The 27378-nt window shown below is 47.5% G+C and overlaps 1 protein-coding gene across 1 annotated transcript in view; it reads left to right on the top strand.

Moving 5' to 3' along the window:
- Sae1 (SUMO1 activating enzyme subunit 1) overlaps window positions 1-25167 on the top strand; it is a 52882-nt gene extending 27715 nt beyond the window's left edge. The window contains 3 exon segments of the mRNA XM_027431040.2: window positions 17393-17537; window positions 22029-22098; window positions 24229-25167. Of these exon segments, the coding sequence (XP_027286841.1) occupies window positions 17393-17537; window positions 22029-22098; window positions 24229-24321 (308 nt within the window). The 3' untranslated portion in view covers window positions 24322-25167.
- The last annotated feature ends 2211 nt before the right edge of the window (window positions 25168-27378 follow it).

Below are 27378 nucleotides of genomic sequence, written 5' to 3'. Positions count from 1 at the left end.
TACTCAGCATTGAGCTGAGGCTAGGGCTCAGTGGTAAAACACCTTCACATGTATAAAGCTCTAGCTTTGACCAAAGAAACTGCCAAAAGAAAGGGGAGTATTATATACAGTCCAGCAGAGAGCAGACCAGGTCTTTGTCCTCTGTGTCTGGATGCTCCATACAGTTTTAATTGTAGCACCTACAGAAAAGCAGGGGCGTTGACAGTTGGCTCAGGTTAACAGTGTTTGCTTCTCCTGTGGTTGTCTATAACTCCACTTCCAGGGGACCCACACCCTATCCAGTCTGGCCTCCATAGGCATTGCATTCGCACGCACGCACGCAAGGTGCAGAATGGTTCAGTGGGTAACAGCAGCTCTTATGGCCCAAGTTTGATCCCCAGAATCCACATAATGACGGAAGGAGACAACCAGTTAACAGAGATACCCTATGTCTTCTGCACATGCCCCACACAGTAATAACCAAAAAACTAAAGGAAGCAAAGACAATCGGGAACATACAGATGCTGGCATTTCGTGGCGATTAGGACTTGTCATGTGTGCCAAGAAAGCAAGGCTATGTGGAAGAGGTTGTGGGGGATGTCTAGAGAAAGATGAGTAGGCCCGTGTGTTGTGAAGAACCAGGGCCTGGGAGAAGCAGGAAGCTTGGGGTTTTATGTCTAAGCTGCTTGGTATGTGTGTGCACTTTGGTATTTTTGTTTTATTGAGGTTTTTAGTTATGTGCATGAGTCTGTAATGTGAGTGTGGAGGCCCTCAGAGGCTAGAAGAGTGTTGGATTCCCTCAAGCTGTAGTTACCAGGTGGCTTTTGAGGCCTCCCAGTGGGAGTGCTGGAGTTAGCCCTTCTGGAAGAGCAATCCTTGTAGTTTGGTCGAGCCCCAAACTCTGATCTGTGAACTCCTGGTTGTCCTGCTTCCGCCACACTCAGCTGACTTGCTGCTTTTGTGTCACGGTTTAAATGACACTGAAGGATCTGTGAACCAGTGAGTGCCTTGTTCTTGTCCTGATGACTGGATGGACCACATACCGTCATCTGTGTCCAGCTCATCTAGAAGATGCCTTAGTAGTTTTCGGCTTTTCTAGACCAGAGCATGTGACCCATAGGAGCTGGTAATGATGTCATCTCACCTGACAGTGCTCAGTGAGGACAGACAGGGTGCTTGGATGTGATGCTCCTCTAAGAAAAAAAGAACCTGACCTCATTTCCCCAATGCCTAGTGGAAAACGCCGGGTGCTAAATAAATGACTATTTTTGTATGAGTGACTGGTTATTGCTTGTCTGTTCATTCGTTCCCCTTCAGAATGAGAACTGTTCACATGCTGGTGTTCCTGCAGTATCCTCTTGCTGTCTGCTCTCTGGGTACGGTCGAGATTTTTTTTTTCTTTGCACCAGCCTTATGTGTGTAAGTGTTCTCCAACACTGTTGTAGATAGCCCTGTAAAAATATATTTCCAGGAGCTGGAAAGATGGCTCAGCACTTAAGAGCACTGACTGCTTTTGGAGAGGACCTGCCTTTGATTCCCAGCACCCACATGGCAGCTCACAGCTGTTACTCCAGTTGCCTGGGATCTAGTGCTCTTCTGCCCTCTGAGGGCAGTAGGCACAAACGTGATAGACATACACCCAAACACCCAAGTCAAGACACCCAAACATATAATTTTTAAATTAAATATTTTTTATTTGGGAGTGCTAGGTTGTCTTAAAATATCCCTGAGGGCTATGATCCTCCTGCCTCAGTCTCTCAGGAGGCTCAGGTAACAACTCCATCAACCCTAGCACACACCAGGCTTGATCTCCAGTGTCGTCTTGGCTGGGTGCTGACAGAGCTTGATGCTGCCCTGCTGTCCCTGTGTGTGTGCTTGTCGTTTTGGGGACTGGGTGTTTTTCCAGTTTGTCTACTACAATAGTGGTCAGACTGAATGCTTCCTGCTTCGTTTTTCCACTGTCTTGAGAGCTGTCCTCTCTGTCTGTGAGCAGAAAGAGCTCATCTTTTTATTATTCTCCCATGGTATGTTGCAAAACACTGAGTGTGAGCTGGTTTCCTGTGGCAAAAAGTTGACTTTGATTTGTTCTTTTTGAGGTTACTGTAAGTTTATCATAACAGGAGTGCTAAAAATAGCAGCTCTTGTATGGAAACTGTTCATTTACCAACATGGACAGTAACACGGGCTTGGCTGAGAGCAGGAAGGAATGGACTACATCTCATGATGAGTTACTATGCTAGGGTCGGTCCTGCTGTCCTCACTCTCAGTCTGTTCTAATAAGCTGTGGAAAAATACTTAGCACATACTCTAGCCTCAGAACTAAAGGCAAAATCACCCAAGATCAGACAGACATTTGGGGGCCATCTGGGTTTTGTAAAATCTGTAGCTGAGAATCAGGAGGAAGAATTGATCTCCTTAGCAGTGGGTTCACACACTAACGCCTCGTGAGGAAAGCCCTGATGTCGGCTATAGAAAAAAAAAAAACCTGCTTTGTCATGTTGGTGTTTAGCATGACCGAATTATGCCACAGCTGTCAAAAGCAGACTGTTAAGAGCATTCCAGGAATTGGGAATGTAGGCGTCTCTGAAGATAAAGTCTTGAGCAGGTTTTGCTAAGAGGTGAAGAGAAAAGATAGTACAGCAGCTGGAGGCAGAGCAGGTTGTGATGAGCATGGCTTCCCTTTGGGTTGGGTATCAGAACTACCCAGAGAATCTTCAGAAAGTTCAAGTCATTTTTGTCTCCAGTTGCTGATTATAATAAGGTAACTTGCCTTCTCACATTTTTCTAAAGTTCTCAAGTGAGACCCCCCAACAGTAGGGAAAGAAGCCAGACCTTGAACCAAAGCCCCAGTTACCTGTTGTTTTGTTTTGTTTGTTTATTTTTCCAGTTACCTGTTTTAATCTAAACATGTCCTAGGTACTTATTTTTTTAATTAACAGTATTGTGCTGAAAGAGGAACAAAAGGAAGCTCTTGGAATACCACTTGAAAGCAGTGTGTTTATTGTTGTTTTGTTTATTGACACAGGTTCTCAATCAGGATAAACCACTGTGGCCTCAGAGCTTGCCACGTAACCAAAGCTGGACTTGAAATTGTCATCTTCCTGCTTTTCCCCACTAAGGCAGGCATTAGTGTTTTTACATGCAGCAGCGTAAGGAAAGTGGAAAATTAGTAGTGAGATGTGCTTTTGTTTTTCAGTGTTAATGGTTCTGGGAACTACTTACGTGTGTTCAGGAGTGAGCTCCAGAAGGCGCCCTGTGAGAGGGTGAGGGTGAGGGTGGGATTGATAGCAGGGTGGATATGCTTGTGACTTATTTATAGATCTGGAAGTGGACCTGTGTGTGCGTGTGTGCATTGTTTCTTCTGCAGGTGTGTTTCTTAAATCTGTGAGTTGAAAAGGCCTGAATCAAAGGCACCTTGGAAGGACTGACCTCACTCACTTAGATCACAGTAGTTGGCATCTTTTTCCACTAAGTGGAACCAGTGTTTCTCAGAGAAATGGATGATTCCAGAGCTGGGGTAGGAAAATTACAGGTGAGCTCTTAACATCCTGCTGTGCCAGAAAGTCTGAAAATGCTTAATGAAGAATGGTAGCACCTGTCAAAAGAACAAGACCAGTAACCAGTACACGAGGGACGAGGGAGGAGTAACAGACGGTTATGGAGCCTGGGGCTAATGAGATGGCTCAGTAGATCCTCTCCAGTTACTTATGAGGACTTCAGTTCAAGTCCCAGCATAAACTGTCATCAAAGTTTTTGATGTTGGCCTTTCTGACAGGTGTAATTTGGTGTCTCAGAGTTGTTTTGATTTGCATTTCCCTGATGGTTAAGGATGTTGAGCACTTAAGTGTCTTTTGGCTATTTGAGATTCCTCTGTGGAGTTTTTTTTAGGTTTTTTGTTTTTTAAGATCTGTACCCCATTTTTTAATTGGATTATTTGGTCTTTTGATGTTTTTTGAGTTCTTTGTATATTTTGGAGATCAGTACTTTGTCAGATGTGGGGTTGGTGAATATCTTTTCCCGGTCTGCCTGCCATTTTGTCTTGCTGACTGTGTCCTTTGCCTTACAGAAGCTTCTCAGTTTCAGGAGCTCCCAGTTATCAATTGTTGCTCTCAATGTCTGTGCTACTGGTGTAATATTTATGAAGTGATCTCCTGTGCCAATGCATTCTAGGCTACTTCCCACTTTCTCTTCTATGAGATTCAGTGTGGTTACTTTTATGTTGAGGTCTCTGATCCATTTGGACTCGAGGTCTATGCATGGCGATAGACAGATCTATTTCCATTCTTCTACATGTCAGCACCATTTGCTGAAGATGCGTTCTTTTCTCTATTGTATAATTTTAGCGTCTTTGTCAAAAATCAGGTGTTCACAGGTGTGTGGATTAGCATCAGGGTCTTCGATTCAATTCCATTGGCTCACCTGTCTGTTGATCTTTTTTTTTTTTTTAAGATTTTATTTATTATGTATATAACATTCTGCTTCCATGTATATCTGCACACCAGAAGAGGGCACCAGATCTCATAATAGATGGTTGTGAGCCACCATGTGGTTGCTGGGAATTGAACTCAGGACCTCTGGAAGAGCAGCCAGCACTGTTAACCTCTGAGCCATCTCTCCAGCCCGATCTTTTCTCTTTTAAAGTCAGACATCGCCATAAAATCAAATCTAGCCTAGGCTCTGGTATAAGAACTTGTCTCCAAAACAAACAAACAAAACAGAGCAGGGCTGGAGAGATGGCTCAGCATTTGAGAGCACTGGCTGCTCTTTCAGAGGATCTGGGTTCAGTTCCCAGCACACACATGGCAGCTCACAACTGTCTGTAACTCCAGTTCTAGGGGTGTGACAGACACGCATGCAGGCAAAACACATAAAATACATCACTTTAAAAAAAAGGGAGGGGTTTGAAGAGATGGCTCAGAGGATAAGAGCACTGACTGCTCTTCCAGAGGTCCTGAGTTCAATTTCCAGCAACCACATGGTGGCTCACAACCATCTGCTATGAGATCTGGTGCCCTCTTCTGGTGTGCAGATAGACATGGAAGCAGAATGTTGTATACATAATAAATAAAATCTTTAATAAAAAAAAAGAGAAATTCAAGACTTCATTATATCTGTCACTCCAGCTTTCTGGAGGTCCAATACTAATTGTCTTTGAGGGCACCTGCACTCACAAGCACAGACCGCCATGACCACCACATCACACACACAGATAAACGGATATGTAATTAAAATTTAAAACCCTTTAAAAAGCAGGGTAAGGGTGAGTTTCAGTGAGGAAACCTGGGCAATCTATTCAGCCTCTGGTAGCGGATTATTATTTATCCCTAGCATACGAATGGACTTGGGAACCCACTCCACATAGGGGGATGCTATCTCAGGTCATCATCATCATCTCTACTGATCAGAAGGTAGAATCTTTTGGTTTTTGGAGACAGGGTTTCTCTATGTAGCTTTGGAGCCTATCCTGGCACTCGCTCTGGAGACCAGGCTGGCCTCGAACTCACAGAGATCCGCCTGCCTCTGCCTCCCGAGTGCTGGGATTAAAGGCGTGCGCCACCAACACCTGGCTCGACAGTAATCTTAAGATGAGATTCCTGCTTATATTCATCTCTGGACAGGAGAGTTGTGTTTCTTTTTTAAAATATTAGAGCAAAGCTTATGTTAGAGTTGGGGTTGTCCATTAAGGTACTTTTTCTATAAAAGATTTCTATTTCTACCAAATCCTGGTGTTGGGGAGAATACAGGGAGCACTTGTATGCCTATAAGCAACTGCTGGTGGTGCCTGCAGAAAGTCACCTGCAAGGAAAGCTGGGCAGGGCTGGAGAGCATAACAAAGAGTAGTCGCTAGGCAGGATAGGGTAGAATGGGGTGCAAAGGCTGCATACGGTAAGTCACGTCCTTCCTCTCCTGACTACGGACAGGTTCAAGATAAACATAAGGGGATGAACACGATGGCTCAGAGACTAAGATGGCTTGCAGATCTTACACAGGACCAGAGTTGAATTTTAAGTGTCCATATAGCAAGCATGTCTCACATCCTCTTGGGGACCTGCATGTACATATACAGATGTCCATGTAAGATAGTTTTTATGAAAATGATGGAAAAGTTTTTTGTTTTTTGTTTTTTTTTTTTTTTAAGGATAAATTTCTGGGAGGCAGAGGCAGGCGGATCTCTGTGAGTTCAAGACCAGCCTGGTCTACAGACTGAGTGTCAGGACAGGCTCCAAAGCTACACAGAGAAACCCTGTCTCGAAAAAACCAAAAAAAAAAAAAAAAAAAAAAAAGGATAAATTGCTATAAGCCGGGCGAGATGGCACGTCTTTTATCCCAGCACTTGGGAGGCAGAGGCAAGCAGATCTCTTGAGTTCAAGGCCAGCCTGGTCTAGAGTGAGTTCCATGACAGCCAGATCTGTTGCGCAGAGAAACCCTGTCTGGAAAAAAACAGCAACAAAAAGATGTATTGCTGTTACTCTATGTATATGAGTGTTTTGCTTTCATGTTTGTATGTTCATTATGAATTCATGCCTGCTGTCCTTGGAGAAGGAGAATTGGAGCATCTGGAACTAGATTTAAGGATGGTATAGCCCCAATATGGGTGCTAGAAAATAAACTCAGGATTATCTACAAGAATAACAACTGCTCACCCAGCCAATGCTTGCACTCGCCTTTAATTCCAGTGCTGGCGAGGCAGAGGCAGGCAGATCTCTTGAGTTTGAGGCCAGCCTGGTTTATGTAGACCAGGCTAGCCAGGAATATCTAGTAAGATTTTGTCTCAAGGGCTGGGTTGGCCGCCTCCTTGTCACCACATTGGCCCATTCAAGTAGCTATAGACATTTCTGCAATCCGCATTTTATCCCATAAAGAGTCCTTACTGCCCAATTCTAGACACTAAGCCATGCTCCTAGCTCTGTAACTTAACGTTTTGTCCAGAAAATAGTTGTGACTGTAGGAGCATCCTGCATCCCACAACTGGGATCTGCTCCCCTCCCCCTGGACTCTGCACCTCTCCTGCTTAAGCATCTTTTCTCCTCAGGAGGCATCTGCAAGCCCTGCTGTAACTGTTTCTTAGGCCTTCATACTTGGCCCTGGTTCTCAGCTTCCAGTTTCCCTTTCCTTGTTTTTCCTAGGTTTCCTTCCTGTGATCCAGGCACCTTCTGGACAAGAGCTAGCCAAGTGAGGCTTCCTCCCCACTGGTCTGATACAGTGGTGCTTGATGAATGGGGGCTGCTTGAGGTCTCTTGGCACCTGTCCCCCAGATTTGGAGACTCTGACCAGTTCTTACTCTGTTGCTGCATTACTTTATTCTGGCCCCTAGGAGGCCATCTAGAAGAGGTAATATGCATATTACCTGTTGTCCATTTTCCTACTGTGCTACAACCAGGAAATGCATCTAAGCAGTCCTAGAAGTGCAGGACTGTGCCCTTTTTGGAGGACTGCTACTGCTATTGGTCTGCCTACCTACATTCAGACACCATCAAACACCTAGGGTCTTGTGATTGTTCTGGGCACTGGCCCATGGGAAAGATAATGTCTTTCTAAGGGAGCTGCTGCTTCTTGGTTTCTGAACTTAGCCAACCAAGTCTGGGGCTCACAACTGCTTTCTTCATGTAGAAAGTACTTGAGCAGGGGAGACCTCGGCAATTGAGGGCACTGGCTGCTCTTCTTAGAACCTGGATTTGATTCCCAGCACCCACATGGTCGGTTACAAACTCCTGGAGTTCCAGTCCCTGGGCATCTGACACCTTCTTCTGCCCTCAGTGGATTCCAGGCATGCGTATACGTGTGGTGCACACACGTCCATGAAGGGAAAGCACCTTTATGTATTAAACAAATACAGTTAGTTTTATAAAAAGATAAAAAGTACTTAAGTATGTCTGGATTTGTAAGCTGTTTGCTTCTGCACTCTGCTGTGTACTGGTGTGTGGCTTCCTGCCACTGAGCAAGTCCTGTTGCTTTTCATGGGTCCTACTTTCTCCTTCACAATGAAGAGGACCATGGGAATCTGTCACTCCCCATTTTCATGTTAGAAATTGTTGTATTCTCTCTTTGGTTTCTAAAATATAGTTTTTTAGTAACATTTTGTTTGTTTTAATTCCTGAAAGAAAATTGCCTCTTGTTTTCTTCAGTTTCAAGTCGTGTTTCTTAGATCCCCTCCTGATGTGGGGATGGATCCTCTGTAGAAGAAATTCTTATTTTAAAACTCATAACCTTTGCCAGACAGGCCAGCACCATTTGAGCATGGGGCTCCCCAGTAGGATTTTGGTCCTCAGCATTGACAGGAACTCCCAAGGAGCCACTAGCCATGGAAGACACCTGTGATAATGGGGTAACAACTGACTGCCTGTTGATTTGCTGTCATCGTGACCACAGACGTTTAAAAATAATCTGTAGGCAAAAGCAGTGGTGCTGTTTGTGTCTGTGCAGCACTTTGTTATCAGTAGTAGACTTGAGAGACCACAGTCATTGAGAAAAGAGGAAGGCATTACCATCCAGGGAAGAGGGGCTGCGCTGATCTGCCCTCCAGCAGCCTCAGTGATGAGCAGGCGGGTGCTTAGTGCGGGAAAAGAGACCCGGGGGCTGGGCGGTTCATGGACTATCCTAGTGGTTCCTGGTGGCATGCTTCACCAGTGACTGTTTTCTTCATGTCCACACAAGGGCAGAAGTCTGAGTCTGAATGGCTGGGTGTTGTCAGAGTAAACTGAGCAAAGCTTGTGTCCCCAGTACCTGTCTAAGCATCACCTGGAAAGCACTGAGTCTGTTTGACCCTGGTTGTGAGGCTCTGAATGCTGCCAATGGAAGGAACCATTCTTTTATCTGAGCTTGAGGAACTCTGGGACCTTGTCTTACTAAGCTTTCAAAGAGGGAGAAACTGAGAGCCACCAGAATCAGATGCAATAATAATGAGTCACATTGTCAGGCACTTGCCTTGTTTTCTCTTTGCAGGGCATGTCCCCTGCCCCCACTTGCAGCATCTGCCTGGGAACTGTTGACAAGCCCCAGTCCCAGCTGCAGTCGTTGTTCGAGCCTCACATCTTTTCTCTGACTGTCAGATAGCAGTCACGGGAATGTCCTGTGCCATCTTCCCTCTCCAGTGTGGTTGGCAGAGAGCAGCAGATGCCCAGACTCAAGGCCACGTGCCACTCAAGTGTTGGGCTGGAGAAAAGACTCCCTTTCCGTGCTGCTTGTGACCAGGCAGCATGGGCTGAGTGCCGGGGCCTGTCATAGTAGTTGTGTGACTGGGGCACTGGGCAGGCTGGACACAGCCGTGAGCTCACACTGCTCCCTTTTGTGAATCGCCTCTCTTTTGTTCTGTTTTCCTTTAATTACGATCTTTTAGTGCTCGTTAGAATGTTTCCATTAAAGGTAAGAGTCACTCAGCAATCATTTACAGACAGAAAGTAGGCTTTCTGGCAGAGACTGGAATCTGAATGGGAGTGTCATAGATTTTAATCCAATTGATGAAAGAAATGTGACTGAAAATTTAGCTTGACGATTTTAGTGGCTGCAGGGTACTCTGTACTCACAGTTGCCGTCCTATTACTGAGATGAGCCCCAGATTTCCTGTGGTACAGATAGCATGGTGGTGAGCATTTGTGCATAGTAGGCCGAGGGCTACGATGTGACCTTGTGTGAAGAGACTTTTTGAAAGTCTTGCTGTGTACCCCTAACTGGACCTCTCTGTTGACAAGGCCTGTAGCTTGTGATGGTCCTAGAGCTTAAGGGCAGGTATTTATTAGCATGTTTGTGTGAGTCACTGAGCGCTAGATGAGGTGCAGGTCCTCTGCCTTTTGCTTGAGTAATCTCTGTGTAATTTGATAGGCAAAAAGGGCATCTTATTTTGAGTCATTTCTGAGAATTGGACTTCTCCTTAACCCATCAACAGCTTTCATGTGGCTGTCTGGGAGTTTTTCAAAAGCAAGTGAGAGACTGACAGAGAAACGGTGTCTTTCTGTCTTTTGAGCTGATTCATCATAAGGTCATTGATGAAGTTTTATTGAAGAGATGAAAGGGTGACTCGCTAGTTTTCTGTCATTGTAATAAATCCATAACTTGAGGCAGTAAACTGTTTAGAGAAAAAGTTCCCAGTATATATATGGTGGCACTGGGGAGGTGTAGGCAGGAGGGTAGCTCCAAGTTCTGGGCCAGTATAGCTTGCATAGCCAGTTTGAGACCACCAGGGCTGCATAATGTGATGATCTCAAAAGGAAAAGTTTTTATGTGTGTGGGGGGGCGGTGTCTTAGAACTGATACCACCATGGATGTATATAGATAGGCAAAACCATTCACATATGTCATAGCCAGGAAAAAAGGAAGAGGAGATTTGGATTCCATAAGCCCTGCCAGTTATACCTTTAAAACCTACAGACCCTCCTAGTCATGTAAGCTAGGAACCAAGGCTTTGTCATGTGAGCACTTAAAAAAGTTGTGGGCAGCCGGGTGTTGGTGGTGCACGCCTTTAATCCTAGCACTCAGGAGGCAGAGACAGGTGGATCTCTGTGAATTCGAGGTCAGCCTGGTCTCCAGAGCGAGTACCAGGATAGGCTCCAAAACTACAGAGAGAAACCCTGTCTCAAAAAACCAAAAAAAGTTAATGGCAGGACTTGGAGGTCACACAAAGTGTCTTGAGAGTCTTCAGGGAGAGCACTGTGGCTCTGTCATCCAGCAGGGGCTTGTAAGTATGTTATTTGTAGATTGTAGGGTCCCCATCTCAGGTAGAGACCTGGGCCCTAGTAGTGTTATAAAATAAATATACACAGGCAGGGACTGATGCTGCTGAGACTGGACTTGAGGTCAGTGGGAAAATATCGGACACTGATCTGAGCAGGTGAAGAAAGAGATGACATTCAGAGTCTGAGAGCCAGTTCAGGGTAGCCTTCAGGGGCCCCTGCCCTCCCCCACCAGGTGTATCCTGCTGCCTCTGAGCTTCAAGTACAACATTGGCCTCACAAGAGATGTGTTTGGGGGTTATCAGAAGCAGGGTCTCCTATAATCCAGGTTGGCATTAATTGTTATGTAGTAAAAGATGGCCTTGAACTTCTGATGGAATTACAGGCCTATCCCAGTGTGTCCAGCTCAAAGGGCTGCTTGTTTCTTCATTTTTTTATTTTATTTTTTTTTAAGATTTTATTTATTTATTATGTATATAACATTCTGCTTCCATGTATATCTGCACACCAGAAGAGGGCACCAGATCTCATAGCAGATGGTTGTGAGCCACCATGTGGTTGCTGGGAATTGAACTCAGGACCTCTGGAAGAGCAGTCAGTGCTCTTAACCTCTGAGCCATCTCTCCAGCCCCTTGTTTCTTCATTTTTTGAGACTGACTGAGAGTAGCTTTGAAGTTCTGCTTCTACCTCCTGGGTTCTGGGGTTACAGGCATGCAACACAAACACACACACACACCTGTCTTTCATGGTTTGATTTATTTTATTTTTGTTTGATTTTTTTCCCCCCTCAGGGTAACAGCCTTAGCTGTCCTGGAACTCACTCTATAGGTCAGGCTGTACTCGAACTCACCTGCCTCTGCCTCCCGAGTGCTGGGATTAAAGGTGTGCACAGCTACCGTCCAGCAACAATGCTGTCTTAAAGAATAAGAGAGAGAGAAACTAGGGTGAGAAGAGTGGAACAGAAAAAGAAAGGAAAGAGGCTCAGTCTACTTGTGTAACATGGTTAAAATGAGCAGCCAGAGCAGTGCTGGCTGCTCTAGGGTCATGGGAGCCAGGGTACCACACTGGGTGAGGCAATGACAGAACTGGCAAGCTATCCCCAGGGCTTAAATACCTTGACTAAGTGTCCTTGAGAGTCCAGTTTTCCTTCTAACTTGCCAGCTCTCTGGGCCTGGGATGGCCTTGCCACAGAGAAGATGCAGTCTAGCAGAGGGGTCTAAGCGTGTATGACTCTGACGGGGGGAGACTGGCTTCTGAGGAAAGTGTTCCCTGGCACCTCAAGGTTGTCAGAGCTCCTGGAGTTGGCCATGCTAGTCCCTGTGTGGTTCTGTTGATGACCTTTGAGAATCGTCTGGGGAGATGGCTCATTTCGTTTGCTCTTCCTGCTCAGCACTGTCCTGAGCACCACTCAGTACACATGAACTGAATGGGTGACTGCCTCGGTGTCAGGTCCATTGGAGGCCTTAGACAGGTATTGGAGGAAACCCAGCGTGGTAGTATATATAGGCCTGCATTCCCAGTTACTTGCAGGATGAATTGGGACCAGAGGTCCAGGCCTATTGGAAATGTGTGCTTGCTTCCCAACCAGAGTCCCAGCACAGAGGAGGCCGTGGCAGGGGAGTTGCTGGTAGATGAGTTCAGGACTGGCCTAGGTAATAATATATTGACACCGGTTGGGGGGTGGGTGAGTGTCTTACCTCAGAGAGCACTAAGAGCAAGAGGCCACCGTGTCTGCCCAGAAAAGCCTGGGGCCTCAATCAGAAAATTTTGGGTATCAGTTTGATATAAGGTCAGCTCCCTGCCCTCGGTTGAGCTAGTTTTGAAGACTATGATTGTGTTGGGACTAACTTATGGCATGTGTCTTATATTGAATTCTTGTGTGAGTGCTGCTTTGTTTTCGGTGTCTTTGGTGATCACATTAAATACCACAATATTTGACTGACTGGTTCTTGATTCTGTGGTAGGGATGGAGGAAACCAGGGCCCTGCCCTGCTGGATAAATACGCCATTAATGGGTATATCCCTAGCCCCTGTCATAATAACATTGTGTTCATTTCTGGCTTTTGAGACAGCGCCTTACTGTGTAGCCCAGGCTAGCCTTGAATGCAAACTTATCTGTGACTTTCTACCTGTGTCCCCACAGCTGCTGGTAGCACTGAACTGATGTTCTGAATTCAGGTGAGGTTTGAGTATATGTAGATATTTTTGCAGGGGTTGTGTTATGTTCACACACACACACACACACACACACACACACACAGGTTTTCTTGGAAATAAAAGGAACTTTTTTTCCGTTAAGGAATTAATTTTTTTTTATTAGTTCAAATTAGAAACAAGCTTGCTTCACATGTCAGTCCCTTCTCCCCCTCCCTCCCTCCCTCTCACCAGCCCCCCACCTTGTCCTCCCTCTGCTCCTCAGGAGGGTAAGGCCCTCTATGGGGGCTTCCCCAATGTCTGTCACATTATCCTGGGTAGGGCCTAGGCCCTCCTGCCATGTGTCCAGGCTGAGAGAGCATCCCTCCATGTGGGATGGGCTCCCAAAGTCCCTTCTTACACCAGGGGAAAATACTGACCCACTACCAGGGGCCCCCTAGAGTGCAGAGGCCTCCTCATTGACATCCACATTCAGGGGTCTGGATCAGTCCCTTGCTGGCCTCCCAGACATCAGTCTGGGGTCCATGTACTACCCCTTGTTCAGGTCAGCTGTTTCTGTGGGTTTCACCAGCCTGGTCCCGACCCCTTTGTTCTTCATTCCTCCCTCTCTGCAACTGGGTTCCAGAGCTCAGTTCAGTGTATAGCTCTGGGTGTCTGCCTCTGCTTCCATCAGCTACTGGATGAGGGCTCTAGGATGGCATATAAGGCAGTCATCAGTCTCATTATAGGGGAAGGGCATTTAGGGTAGCCTCCCCACCATTGAGGGTTTCTCTTTGTAGCTTTGGAGCCTATTCTGGAACTCTTTTTGAAGACCAGGCTGGCCTTGAACTCACAGAGATCCACCTGCCTCTGCCTCCCGAGTGCTGGGATTAAAGGCGTGCGCCACCAACGCCAGGCTTGTTTTGTTGTTTTAAACAGGGTTTCTCTTTGTAACCCTGGCTGTCCTGGAACTCACTCTATAGACCAGGCTGGACTCAAACTCAGAAATAGCCCATCTCTGCCAACCCCAGTGGTGGGATTGAAGGGGTACGCCACCACTGCCCCGCAGATACTTGTTTTTCAAAGTTTATCTTTTCCATTACATGGACTAGTCCTACACTTAGGCAGAGACATCAGTCCATCTCCATTGGTAGATGTCATCATCCCACTGGACTTGGGCAACCTGAATTAAATAGTTCAGATGAAGTTAATCAAGTTTGGAACTCTCATTTTGTAGTGTTCTTATATTATCCTATGAGTCATCTTTTGGCAAAGCAGTTCACCATCCCAGTGTTTGATCGGGGCGATCAGAACCCAAACTGGTGAGGAGGTGCACTTGAGAAATGCCGAGTCAGCAGCCATGCTCGTGTGGGGCTCGCTGTTTTAAAAGCAGCAGAAAGCAGAACAAAGAGCATAAAGTAATAAGAACTTGTCAGGGCCTGGGGTCAGTCCCGTGGCCACTGCCTTTCTGGAACATGAGTTTCTTCCCGCCCCCTTCACCTCTGCTAATGAGTGCTGACATTCGAAAAAGAGGGAAAAAGACAGCTTCTGTTTGCTTTACTGCAAATAAGTGGCCCTGCTGTTGGCCGCCTTCCCAGTGGCTCTGGGAGTAGCTCAGATGTGGTCAGTGAGGTATGTACACGGTGCCAGCCTGCCGGCATCATCCAGGCATTCTGTACCCGGAACAGCCAGGCTGCTGCCGTCTGCCTTTGCTCATCTTGGTACTGCCTGATTTCTTTCTGAGGTGAAGTTGATGCTACTCTCTGAAGACACATGAACAAGGGTTTCTGCTTCCTCTGCTCACCCTCTGATGTCATAGCTTGCAGTGGATGTTACCTTGTGAGCATTGAAGACCATCTGGGAAATGCATCTTACATTTGTAATGTAATCCAGTGCAGCAAAGGGCCAGACCACGTGGTACCTTTCATGCCAAGTTCCTTCATGGTTCTGCCACTTTTGGATTCCAGAAGTGGGCCTGTGCTTACTTCTGCTCCTTTCCCCTTAGCAGTTAAGTGAGTCTTCTCTGCCTGGCTGTTTCTTCCTCTGAAAGGAATGGTTCTCACCATTCTATCGGGCCACTCTTGTGAAGATGATACTCATACATGTGACAAGTTCAACGTGGCTCTTTACACATAGCAGGGTCTGTCACTGTTTAGACTTTTTCCCCAGAGCTGTGTTTTGTAACTTTCATCGTGAAGACTGAAAAATGACTTGATACTTCCTGAACACTTGTGAAAGTTGGTATTCCTGGGAATGGGAAGGAGAGGACTGTGCGGTTGGCCACCAATGTAGGGCTGCTTCTCCTTTCTCCGGGAGCCTGCAGGCTGGCTTCCTCTTGCTGCCACAAGCCACTGGGCCTCATCTATCTGTCTGGCATCACATCCATCCTCAGTGCCACTCTGGGTGTTGGTGCCCTGTCTTCTCAGGAGTTGGTGACATTGTACAAGGGCCACCCAGAGAAATTGCTCTGGTGTCTGGGTTTCGTGAGGTTTGGGGGAAGAGGCTTTCTGCACAATAGAGTACAGCTGCCACTCCGACCAGTCCCCAGATGCCAACTCGAGTGCCTTCATGCACATCTGGTGTGCAGTTAGAAGCTGAGTTCACATGGCAGCAGTGCGTGGGAGCTGGCCTCTAGCTTGTCAAGTGTGCAGACAGCACTGAGGGGTCCATTGACTCCCTTAGAGAGGCTGACACACCTCAAACAATACCCTGAGCAAGTGGTGACTGTAACAAATAAGAGTTGTTAGAGAGCCAGCGGGTGGTGGCCGTGCTCACTTTAAGTTCAAGCACTAAAGGCAGGTGGGACTCTTGAGTTCAAGGCCAGCCTGGTCTACAGAGCCAGTTCTAGGAGGGCTATTAGAGAAACCCCATCTCAAAGGAAAAAAAAAAAAAACAAAAAAACTCCCAAAAAATTGCTGGGGGGGGGGGTTGCCAGAGAAATGGCGACTCAACATTTTCTTAAGCAAAGACACCCCAGAAATGAGTCTTACCTTCTGCCTGTGCTCTGTGGTTTGTGATTTTCTTGGAAAACTCTTGGAACACATTTCCAAGCTGTGTTGAGACATGGGTGGAGGCCCATTGGCTTCATGAATTTTCTGTCGTGAATGTTGCCCCAACCATAAGTTTTGCAGATGCACAAATGAAGACCCACCCACTGGTGGTGTACTTTGATGCGTAGTTTTGCCTGGCATCAAGTAAGTACCTCTGAGGCTGGTCAAATAAAGAGTTTGTGCTACTTGGAAACTGGAGCTCGTTCTTGGGTGCTCGTTTGCCAAGCTATTTGTCAGTCTCTAGGATGTGCTTTAAAAAACAAAAAATCCTGGGGCTGCAGAGATGGCTGGGGGTTAAGAGTATTTGATGTTCTCCCAGACGATCAGAGTTAGGTTCCCATTACCTAATTCAGGTGCCTCAGCCATCTGTAACTCCATGGGATCTGACACCTCTAGCTTCCCCAGGATTCTGCACTCCCTTATATATACCTACATGCAGGTACGCACGCACGCACGCACGCACACACACACACACACCTATACATAATTTAAAATCTTAATTTAAAAAGTAGGGGGGCTGGAGAGATGGCTCAGAGGTTAAGAGCACTGGCTGCTCTTCCAGAGGTCCTGAGTTCAATTCCCAGCAACCATCTGTAATGAAATCTGGTGTCCTCTTCTGACCAGCAAGCATTCATGCAGACAGAACACTGTATACATAATAAATAAATAAATCTTAAAAAAAAAAAAGGAATAATTCTTTAGTTTGGGCAAGTTCCAAATCTTGTGTTATTAAGAGCCTGGAACCACCAGGGATGGTGACTCAGGCTTGCAGTCTCCCTTAGTCTTAGGGAAGAGCCTCTGCCCTGGGGCTGATTCACCGAATATGTCCTCTTCCTCCCTTGGTGTGCAGAGGCTAAGACTTAATGAGCATGCTTAGCAAACAGTAGAGTGCCCGTCCCGGTAAGTGCTGCCTAGAGCACCCAGAGCTGAGGCTAAGAAGAAGCAGATTCACTCTGAACTGCCCTGTGTGGTGTGGTCACTCTGCCAGGAACAGCAGCAGCAGAAAGTGTTTATATCGGTTCTCTTTTATTTGGATTTGGTTCTATCCTTGTTGGGGTCTCCTTCCATAAGCCTGGTGCCAACATGTGGTTAGAACTTTTCCCCCTAGTTCCTTGGTTCCTGGAGGTTGACATAGTTCTTGTATTAAGGGAGGTTTGTTTGCAGTGACCTGCCTTTTTGGTGAGTGAGTATTTGGCTCTCTCTTTCTGGCTGAAGCAGCCCTTTGAACTGATCCTAGAATGCGGTCCCCCCACCCAGGCCTCTCCTAACAGGGCCTTCTGCTGGCCTTTTCTGCTCAGGGGCCATTTTACTTGTTTCCTTTGGCCCGGGTCAGATCCCATTTTACCACCGCGACACTTGTCACAGAAATTTTCGTTGTTGTAATTCTATAGTTGCCTTTCTGACTGCGTTTGTTGGATAAATGGCCCACATTTTGATTAATGTATTACTTCCTAGAGGTGAATACAAGAAAGGACATTTTGGGGTTTCCTTGTATTTGAAGTGAGAGCAGCGCGTTCATTAGGAAGAGATTGGCTCTCTAACCTCCCTCTTCCTCTTCCGCAGTGCTGCTGAAATTCCGCACGGATAAAGGGCGGGACCCCAGCTCTGACAGCTACAGCGAGGACGCGGAGCTGCTGCTGCACATCAGAAACGATGTGCTTGACTCGCTGGGCGTCAGCCCCGACCTGCTTCCCCATGACTTTGCCAGGTGGGTATCTGAACAGACAGACAGACAGACTGACTTAGTGACTTCTGGTTTGGGTGTTTGTCTTTATGGAGACCCAAAGCCTCAAAGGGAACTCCTTTGCCACATTTGCCAGCCGGGTAAACCACCTCCTGCCAGTCTATAACCAACACTGCGAGGGAGGGGGGGGCTCGTAGGCTTGGCTTTCGTGTGGTCTGTTAACGTGTTGTGTCCTTTCTGTCTCACCTCAGTCCTGTGGGTGGTGTTGGTCGGTGCATTGTTCATTTCCTCGCCTGTCACAGGGTGGAGGACCCCAGCATGGGGAGCGCTACGGCTTTCTGCAGCCCGTGCTTGCTGGCTGTGTTCAGCCTCAGCAGTGTGATGCAGTCGTGTGTCTCCTGGGGTCGCGTGGCGTCCAACGGCAGCTGCAGGATGAATGAGCAAGGAGGGAGTTGCTGGGTCTAAAGGTGTGGTTGGTCACGTGATAGGTGCTGCAGTGGTTATTTGTCACCCAGCAGTAGATGGATATCAGCAGTGAGCTCGGATCCAGTCCCCGGGCTCTGGGAAACTCTAGCCTTGGCAGTCACCTGCTCTCTCACAGTCAGACTTGAGGTGGCCCTGACTTCCTTCCAAGCTGTCGTCCCAGGAATTGCGAGCTGTTTATATGCTGCCATTTCTGAGCAGCTCTCGGCAGCAGGGCAGTTGCTCAGTGAGTTCATGATCTGCCTTAGTCCTCAAAGCATTGCAGTTTGTAGGTGCGGGGGTGGAAGAAAGCTCAGGGAAGTACAGGCCAGTCCCACTCTCAGAGGTCTTTCTGTTCAGCTCTGTTTGTCACGGAGGTCTCTTGATTGTAGATTATCTCCTCATTATTTAAGTGAAGATCTGTAGAGATCCAGTCACACGCCTCACTTTTTGTAGTCATTGTTGCCCTCTTGAGACGTGGCTTTGTGAGTGCTTAGATGACAGGTGTATGTCACAGTGCTTGCTCTGCCCGAGGTTTTTGTCAGTGACAGTTTTGATGGTAGCCCATACTGCTTTCAGGTTCTTTCCAGCAGTAAAGTTTGTCAGAGTCCCTTCTTCCTGGTGCCTTCTCTCTTCCAGGCCACCTCATATCCACCAAGCCAGCATCACCATTGCTTTCTTAACTCCCTGTGTAGCCATGAACTAAAAAGCTAAGAGACAGTCTTCGAGGTACTTTTGCAAGAGTGACATTATAAGAACAGGCCTGGCAGTGTGGCAAGGAGGAACAGATATTGCTTGCTCTGTACCTCCCAGCCTGAGGAGCACCCAACCCCACCAAGCTTCTCCAACAGACCCACAGGTGGTCAGCGGCAAGTTTGCTGGGCCGTGAACTAATCTGAGCGTTTAGGGTGATGAACTGGCTGTTTATAGCTCACCAGGCAACAGAATTAAAGGCCCTACTTCCCTGAAGGGACAGGCCATGGTGGCCTAATGAACTACTGGTGGGCTCTTCTCTGCCTGTCCCCTGTAGAAACCACATCCCCTGTTAAGGTTCTGTGTGTTCAGCTGCTCCTCCTATTACCTTCTAAGTAAGAGGTGTTCATTGGCCTCTTGAAGCTGTCTGCTGTCAGGCTGGAGAATAGGGCAGGCCTGCACGTGAGGACCTCTTACAAATTGCTTGATACTGCTGCTGGGCAGCGACAGCTGTACTTGCTTCTCTGTCCTTCATCCGGCCTCTGCCAGCCACTGTCTTGTTTGAGTGCTATTTCCTCAAAGAGCCTTATTTGCTTTCTGATGAGAAAAGAACTGCTGCTGCTGCTAACGTCTTTTGGTCTGGACTCAGATATATTTTTTTCTACTGTTTAAATATTATGGTGGATATTCTTCAATTATCTCTTTGCAGTATACCATGTGGCCTGTTTGTGGTACTAAACAGATCTATGTTACTTGTCCATCCAGACATCGCCCTGCCTGGATGTGTAGTTATTAACCTAATCTTACTGACTTCAGTAGGGTGTGTTTAAGTGTCAGCACTTCATAAACAAATGTTCCTAACTTTATGTGTAAATAATTTATATTATAGTTTTTTTTAAAATTAGCGCTGTGGGGAGCAGAGGCAGAAGGATCAGGAAGGAGTTCAGAGCCATCTTCCACACTGTAGTGTATTTGAAGTTAGCCTAAGTTACATGAGATCCTGTCTCAAAACAAATGTATAGTTACAGCGTGCACGACAAACCGATGGGGTAGAGCACATGCACGCCGTGAGTCCTGTGAGCCTGGTGCGGGTGTCTCTAGCACCCACTCTGCTGTGACATGCCCACACCACTCCGTAAAGATAGAAACCAGCATCTAAAATTAGAGGGGATTTTTTTGTTGTTTTTCTAATTTGGCTGTTTAGCAATTTATTTCAGGTGTGTTTTTGGTATGTGGTGATGGGAAGGTAGGGGACATATCCCGTAGTGCATGGCATGTGGTGTGTGTGAGTGTCAGAGGATACCTGTGGGGTGTGCTCCCTTTCCACCTTGGCGTGGGTTCTGGGTATTGAACTCAAGGTTGAGTTCACATTGGTGTGTGCCTTTACCCACTGAGTCATCTCCCTGGTCCTTACTCTAGCCCTTGTTTTAGGGTTGGTTTTTTTTTTTTTTTTTGTATTACTTATACTTCATGTGTATGGATGTTTTGCCTGCATGTATGTCTGTACCATGTATATGCAGGAGCACACATGTCAAAAGAGGGTTCCAGATGCCCTGGAACTTGGCCTAACAGGTGGTTATGAGCCATTGTGTGGTGCTGGGAATAGAACCCAGGTCCTGTAGAAGAGCAGCAGCAAGTACTCTCACACCCCGTTTTGGGGTGTGCCATTTCTTGGCATTAATGGTTCTCACTGTTGTCCAGATATCATTGACTCCCTATTCTGTTCCTCCTAGCTCCTGGGGCCTCCAGTGCACCTCCTAATCTCTTATGTAAGTGGAATTGTGTAGTATTTGTCCTTGGCATCAGACATCTCAGCACATAGCTCTCATCACTTTCGAGGTAGAGGGAAGAGCACTTAACCAGGACTCGACCATTTCAACCTCTTAGGCAAGAGATGCCTGTGTTATCCTTTGTGAACTTGCTGGGATTTGTATGTTGGTTTTTGCTTTTGTTCTTTTGGGTTTGTTTTATTTTGTCATACTTTTTGGTGCTGGAGACTAACTTAAAGGGCTCAACTCCCCCAAGCACATGCCATGTAAAGCACTCCACTACTGTTAGAGACCCACCTGCCTCTGCCACTGCCTCCCAGTGCTGGGGCAGAAGACATGCGCCACCACAGTTTGAACAAGCTGGGCGTGGTAGCGCGCCCTGTGATGTCAGTTGCTTAGGAGGCAAAGGCAAGTCAAAAGAGGCCAGGCGAGGGTGGCCACGCCTTTAATCCCAACAGTTAGAAGGCAGAGGCAGGTGGATCTCTGAGTTTGAGACCAGACAGGGCTACATAGAGAAACCCTGTCTGGGGGAGGGGGTGTGTAAAAAGAGGTGTGGCTCAGTGGTACAGCACCTGTGGCGTATACCAGACCTGGTTTGGTCCCCAGTACCATACAAACAAGAAGGCTGGGAGTGTAGTCATACTCACTTTCAATCTCTAGTACTCCTGGGGCTGAAGTGGGAGGATTCTGAGGTTTGGGGCTAGCCTGAACTACATAGTCTGGGTTTTTGTTTCCTTTTGTGATAGAAAAGGAACATTGTTACCGTGCCTGGTCATGGGGTTTGCTTTGTTATCCTGTATCTGCCATGTGGGTCAGGCTCCTTAATGTGCAGCAGACCCTTCTGGAGGAAAATTTAGCAGTGTATACACAATATGTACTCATGTTCTTTTGCGAGAAATAGGAAGCTCAGTTCCAAGATGGATGGTTCATGCGTGATTCCTGGTGGGCAGGACCACTTACCATTGACTTTCCAGATCACAAAATGGATGTGGTAGTTAAGTTTATATTATATGTGTGAAGGTGGTATGCCTTTAAAATTGTCTAAAAGGATGTGTACCCATGTAAAAGGGTCAGGGTGACCTGCTGTCCCTGTTTTCTCTTCTGACTCCTGTGTTGTGGGCTGGGAACTAGCTTCCTTTGGGAGCCCATGGCTGAATGTGTTTTGGACCCCAGGACCAGAAGGAAGGAGGTGCTTCCTAGGAGGGTCATGCAGCCTTTGTGCTACACCCCATGTTTCCCATCTTGCTGTGTGTTAACCCAGCCTGCTTGCCCATGGTTCTGGGAATAGCGTCCAGAAGAACACACTGCTGTGTGCCGAGAGGAGAATGGCAAGAATGTCATCGGGCACTCACACATCTGGTATTGGTAGGGCCTTATTTTTAGGAAGCACAGATATAGTCTTTCCTTGAAGTTTTAAAAATTCACGTGAAGGAATTCTTGCTTTCCAAAGTTAAAGGTCTTTCCCACCCATTTAAGAGCCCCTGGGGTCAGATTTAATTTTCACGCCTGGATGCCGTTTCTCTTCCGGCCCTCTCTCTGACTAGGACTTTTATACACTGGTACGATGATGATTTACTTTTCTGTCTTCTAGGTACTGCTTCTCTGAGATGGCCCCAGTATGTGCTGTGGTTGGAGGGATCTTGGCACAGGAAATTGTGAAGGTAAAATCAACATGGAGCCCACCGCCAACGCCCTGACTACACACTCACCGAGCCTTGGGCTGGCTCAGGCCTTCTGATCTCTTGCCCTCAGCCTTGATGCCCCGGCTTTCTTCCTATCCGATCATCCACGGGCCCACCAGCTCGTTGGCCTCGGATGCTTCCTTCCTATAGTTGCCACTTTCTCTGCTCTACCAGCTGTGTGGGTAGCTGGAGATCCCAGTAAGAGGAAAACGTAGGAGACTCTCAACACCTGTGCTCTTAACCTAATCCATCAGTGGTGTCAGAGCGCCCCGTTTATTCCGAATGCTGTGGACATCTGTGTTGAAGGTCTTTGGGGCATATGCTCTGCCAGCAGCTACATGAGTCTCCAGAGTGACCTGCTGTGTGCAATTAATGCCTTACAGACAAGGACTAGAAATGGCAACTAGTGTAGCCTTTCTATGTTTGGGGTGCTAAAACTTTGGCAAACTTTGAGGTGGATTTTATTTCCTTTGGAGACTCGGATATTTGTCCAACTTTGTTAAATTTGTTTTCTGTAGGATTGGAGTGTAACTCCGTGGTTAGCATGCTCAAGGCCCCGGATCAGTCCCTAGAAACTTGAGGGGTTTTTTTTTTGTTTTGTTTTGTTTTTTTTCCTTCAGACAGGGTTTCAGTCCATAACCCAGGTTGACCTTGAACTCGAAGTCCTTGTGCCTCAGGCACCTGAGTGCTGGAATGGCAAGCATGAGCCCCCATGGCAGTTCTTCTCTGTAGAAATCTCTTAGCTGTTGTCCTTGTCTTCTGTGGATAGAGGTTCCCACATCTCTGTGAGTAAAGTTCAGACCAAAGAGGATGTTATTCTTTTTCACTCCCGCTGGGCAAATGAGTTTAGCCTGTGCTAAACTCATTTGCCCAAGTCTCACCTGCCTCTAGACCTAGGGCTCTAGAGGCAGGAGGAGGAGAGCCCAGCAACTCTTCAGATGTTAGCCTGCAGATGGCGCCCTAACAACACCCGTCCAGAGACTGGCTTGGCGCTATTTGTCCTGGGGGTGGAGAGTGGAGGTTGGGGCAGGTGGCCCTGAACCATTGTTGGTGACGGCTTCTGCGCATCTCTGTCTTGGTGCTGCCCCCTCCTTCCTGCCTGGCGGCACAGCTGTCGCTCAGCATCTTGTTTCTGTTTACCCCAGACAGTCGGCACACTCCACATTCTTGGTTGCTGGGTGTGTTTGGAATCTCCTACCCCATCTTGCTCGGGAAGCACTTTACCTTTTGCCCCACGTTCACCCTGTGCCCTGTCCCTTCATCCCCTCCACTCCCTCTGCTCACAACATTTTGGCCAGCTGGCAGGAGGGCCTGCATCTGAGGCCTGCTCTCTGAGCACCTATAAAAAGTACATGGGAGGGGGTCAGAGTGGGGGGTGGGTGTGAAAGTCCTACAGATCAGCTTTCCCTCCATCCCTCCATCCCTCCCTCCCTCTCTCCATCCATCCTGTCCTGGCAGGCTTTAGGCTTCAGTCATCCCTGTGTCCCCATGACTTTCTGCACACAGTGCTAGAGGCAATAGTGAAAGCAGCAGGCCAGCAAACCATGTGTTAGAATGAGTTGAGTTAGCACTGGCATCTGCAGGAGGCTAAAGCACTGAGCACAGGAGACTAAGGCTCCCTAGATGTGGGTCAGCTCCTCTTTGGGCTCCATGCTCTTTGGTGCTCTGTCTTGTGGCATCCTCAAGACAGTGCTCCACCTCTCCCCATTGGTAACACAGCTCCTGATATTCAGAGTATGCCCTGAGGAGTGGGACAAGAAAGGGGTGGCAGTCAGAAGCATTTCCAGACATGCCAGTGACTCCTGGAACAAAGGTTGCCTGGCTCCAGTTGAGGAACACTGTCCTTTCCTCAATTGCTTGTCTATAATTTGGTTTGGTTGGTTTAAGACAGGGTCTCACTGTGTCTGGCTGTAGTATGTAGGCCTAGTATATCAACATACTCAGATCTGAGTTCTGAGGTTTGAGGCCTGTGCCATCACCCTGACTATTGAATTGTAATTTTTGTTTAATTTTTCCCAGTCCACTTGTAGAAGGCCTGTCAATTGGTTGTTGTGGTGGTGGTGGTGTGTCTCTTAACACTGAGGTTGAGATCTCTTTTGTCTCTCCCAGGCCCTGTCTCAACGGGACCCTCCTCACAACAATTTCTTCTTTTTCGACGGCATGAAGGGGAGTGGAATTGTGGAGTGCCTAGGTCCCAAGTGAGCCACAGCCACTGGCGGGAACCTGCCATCGCTCGAGTATGGCCATCGCATAGCACCCCTCTGCCGTTGCTCACTTGCTATCATTGGGGACCGACAGTGTGGCAAGAGCTGCATGCTTGCCACCTCTTGTCTCCCTCCCTTCAGTGGGTCAGCAGAAAGGAGCAGGGGTATAAGGCCCATTTGAAACCCAGTGGAATTCACTTCTGCCAAACCCTGAAGGACTGTGAACAGCCCGTGTTACGGAGCCTTCATCAGGCTGTAGCCTGGGCTGTGGAATGGGAGAGACTGTCACCCAGCTATCTTACAAGTTAAACCTTAGTGGAACTGTTCATATCTTGTCTTTTGGTTTTGGACCTATTAGCTTAACCTTTAATGGTGGAGCCATCTCTTAAGAGTTTCTCTGTGTAGCTCTGGCTGTCCTGGAACTCGCTCTGTAGACCAAGATGGCCTCAAACTCACAGAGGTCCGTCTGCCTTTACCTCTGAAGTGCTGGGATTAAAGGTGTGCTCCACCACCGCCCAGCCCCAAATTTTTATTTCTAAAAGTCAATCCCGGGAGCCATGTGTGGGCCTGGAAATTGAGATGCAGGGTCAGGAGAAATGCTGTAAATTTCAAGGCCAAGCTGGTCTACATAATGTACCAAGACACTGTCTCAAAATACAAAAGGTATGTGCCAGAGTGGGAGGTTTCACTCTCCCGGTTTTGTGGTCTTGGGCACCAGGTCCTCAAGTGAGAGGGCTGGGTTGGTTTGGTCTTTTTTGGGGGGGGTGGGACAACTTGTCTTTTCTAGTTCATAGATTCCCTTGGCTGTTTGTGAGGAGTGATAATAAAGCAATAACACTCTCAAGCTTGCCTGTGTCTCTGTTTTAGAAACTTGGGGTTGGCTGGTCTCCCCTTTTCCCCAGACCTAAAGAATCTCAGAGGTCTTCCTGTCTCCAGTGCCACCACCTCTGTTCCTTCTTCCTCTTGATCCTGCAGCTGTTGGGCTGCACGGGCAGGACTCGCAGGTGGTGATACTCCGCCTGGGTGTTGAGAGCGTCAGCTTTGTGGTGGCCGCTCTCAGTGGTATCGGGGTGAAGGCAGGTGATTCTGGGAGTCTGGGTGCCTAACCCTGTGCTTAATGGTGGCAGGTGGCACATCTGGGAGCTGAAGGCCAGCGCCTGCTATGCATGAAGATCAGGGCTTGGAGAGCAGAGTCCCTGGCTCAGACGGTGGCACTTTCCCTGCAGTGCCATCATCGCTTCTGGTTCTTAGCCCTCTGTGTTCTGGTTGGTGCAAAACAGGGCTCCCACCCCGTCCCCACACTTGTGCCAGGTGCAGCGGGACCCTCTTGGAAAGGACTCCCATTTGGGGTGCTGGGCTGGGGTCAGCAGTCATGAATTTCACGGGGTACGAAAGAGGACAGATGACACTGTTCCGGTTGCAGTGTGAAGCCTTGGTCGCAAGGGGGAGCAGATACGCGTGCACTTAGTGAAACAAACCTTCCAGCTTGTGCCTCTAGATAACAGACTGAGTCACCCAAGAGGACCTCTGGGGGAATCCGAAGCTGCCAGCCCCAGGCAAGAAGTGTCGCTAAGCTTTCAAATTCCGTGTACAGATCTCAGATTACAAGTACGTTATAGAAGTGGATATCATTAAGTTTTGGGAAAGTTCTCAGTAAAGTGGTAGCTTCTAGAACCTCTGGAAGGTGCACAATTCTCTTGGGACAGAAGATGGGATTGTGGGAGGCATAGGGATGGGGATGAGCTGGCCAGAACCACACAGTGTCTCCACTTCTATCCTTTTCAAACCGCTTTGAAACTGGACATGGCAGTGTGTGCTGTACTCCCGCAACCCAGGAAGTGGAAGCAGGAGGGCCATGAGTTCCAGAACTACACAGAGATACCTTGTCTCCAAAGAAACCAAAAATAATAAAGCAAAAACCATCCCCCATATGCCCAGGCTTAGCTATCTGCTTTTTTAAAATACTTTTTATGCATTTTTTTTTTTTTTTTTTACTGAGTACGGGTGTTAAGTGTGTAGGCACACATGCCACAACATTCATGCTAAGATGAGACTACAAACTGAAATTCATAGTGCAGCTGAGTGGTGGCACACCCCTTCAATCCCAGCCAGCACTCAGGAGGCAGAGAGATTTCTGTGGGTTCAAAGTCAGCCTGATTGACATAGTTTCACAGCAGCCAGGGCTACACAGTGAGACCCTGTATCCAAAAATAAATAAAATGTATGCTTTTGTGGTTGTTTGAGGATGTAGTTATGTTTGGTATAATTATAACTTGTTTATTGTTTTCATTTGGAAATCAAACATAAGGAGATAGGATTGTGTGTCAAGTTGACAAGGGATGGACTTGTCATGGCTATCCTTGGTTGTCAACTTGACCACATCTGGAGTTAACTAAAACCCAAGCAACTGGGTACACCTGTGAGGGGTTTTCCTGAAATCATTTGAAATGGGAAGACCCCCCCCCCTTTATCTAGGCCACTCCTTCTAGTGTCACTCGTGGGTCCTTTCTTCCACCTTGTGAGTTGCAGGAATCAACTCCTCAGATCATCAGGATTGGCAGCCTACCTTCCCAGTCATTTCACAAGCTCTCTGCTAGGGCTACACAGTGAGAACCCATCTCAAAGAATAAACAGAACAAAATCCTCATTGCATCAGGCAGGCAGCCTGTCAGCATGTTGGGCTTGCTCATAAATCCAACAGCTGTCCTCAGGGCTAAACTCGGGATTTTGGAGAGAAACGTGAGATGCTTTTTGGATGTGTTGGCTATACCCCCTCCCCCCTCCCCCAGGTCACCCTCATAACTGTTGAGAGGGAAGCCTTCCAGATGGCCAAGTTCCACTCATACTCGACCATGTAGCTGTCTGACCGTGGGCAAATGAGTTTCCGTGCCTCAGTCACTCAGTTTGTGTGATGGGCTTAAGAATAATGTATTAGGCTGGGCGGTGGTGGCGCGAGCCTTTAGTCCCAGCACTCGGATCTCACTCACTCTCCAGAGCGAGTGCCAGGATAGGCTCCAAAGCTACACAGAGAAACCCTGTCTCGAAAAACCAAAAA

The sequence above is a fragment of the Cricetulus griseus genome, chromosome 9, assembly GCF_003668045.3.
Source record: "Cricetulus griseus strain 17A/GY chromosome 9, alternate assembly CriGri-PICRH-1.0, whole genome shotgun sequence".
NCBI lineage: Eukaryota > Metazoa > Chordata > Mammalia > Rodentia > Cricetidae > Cricetulus > Cricetulus griseus.
This window is presented reverse-complemented; position numbering and strand designations above follow the sequence as displayed.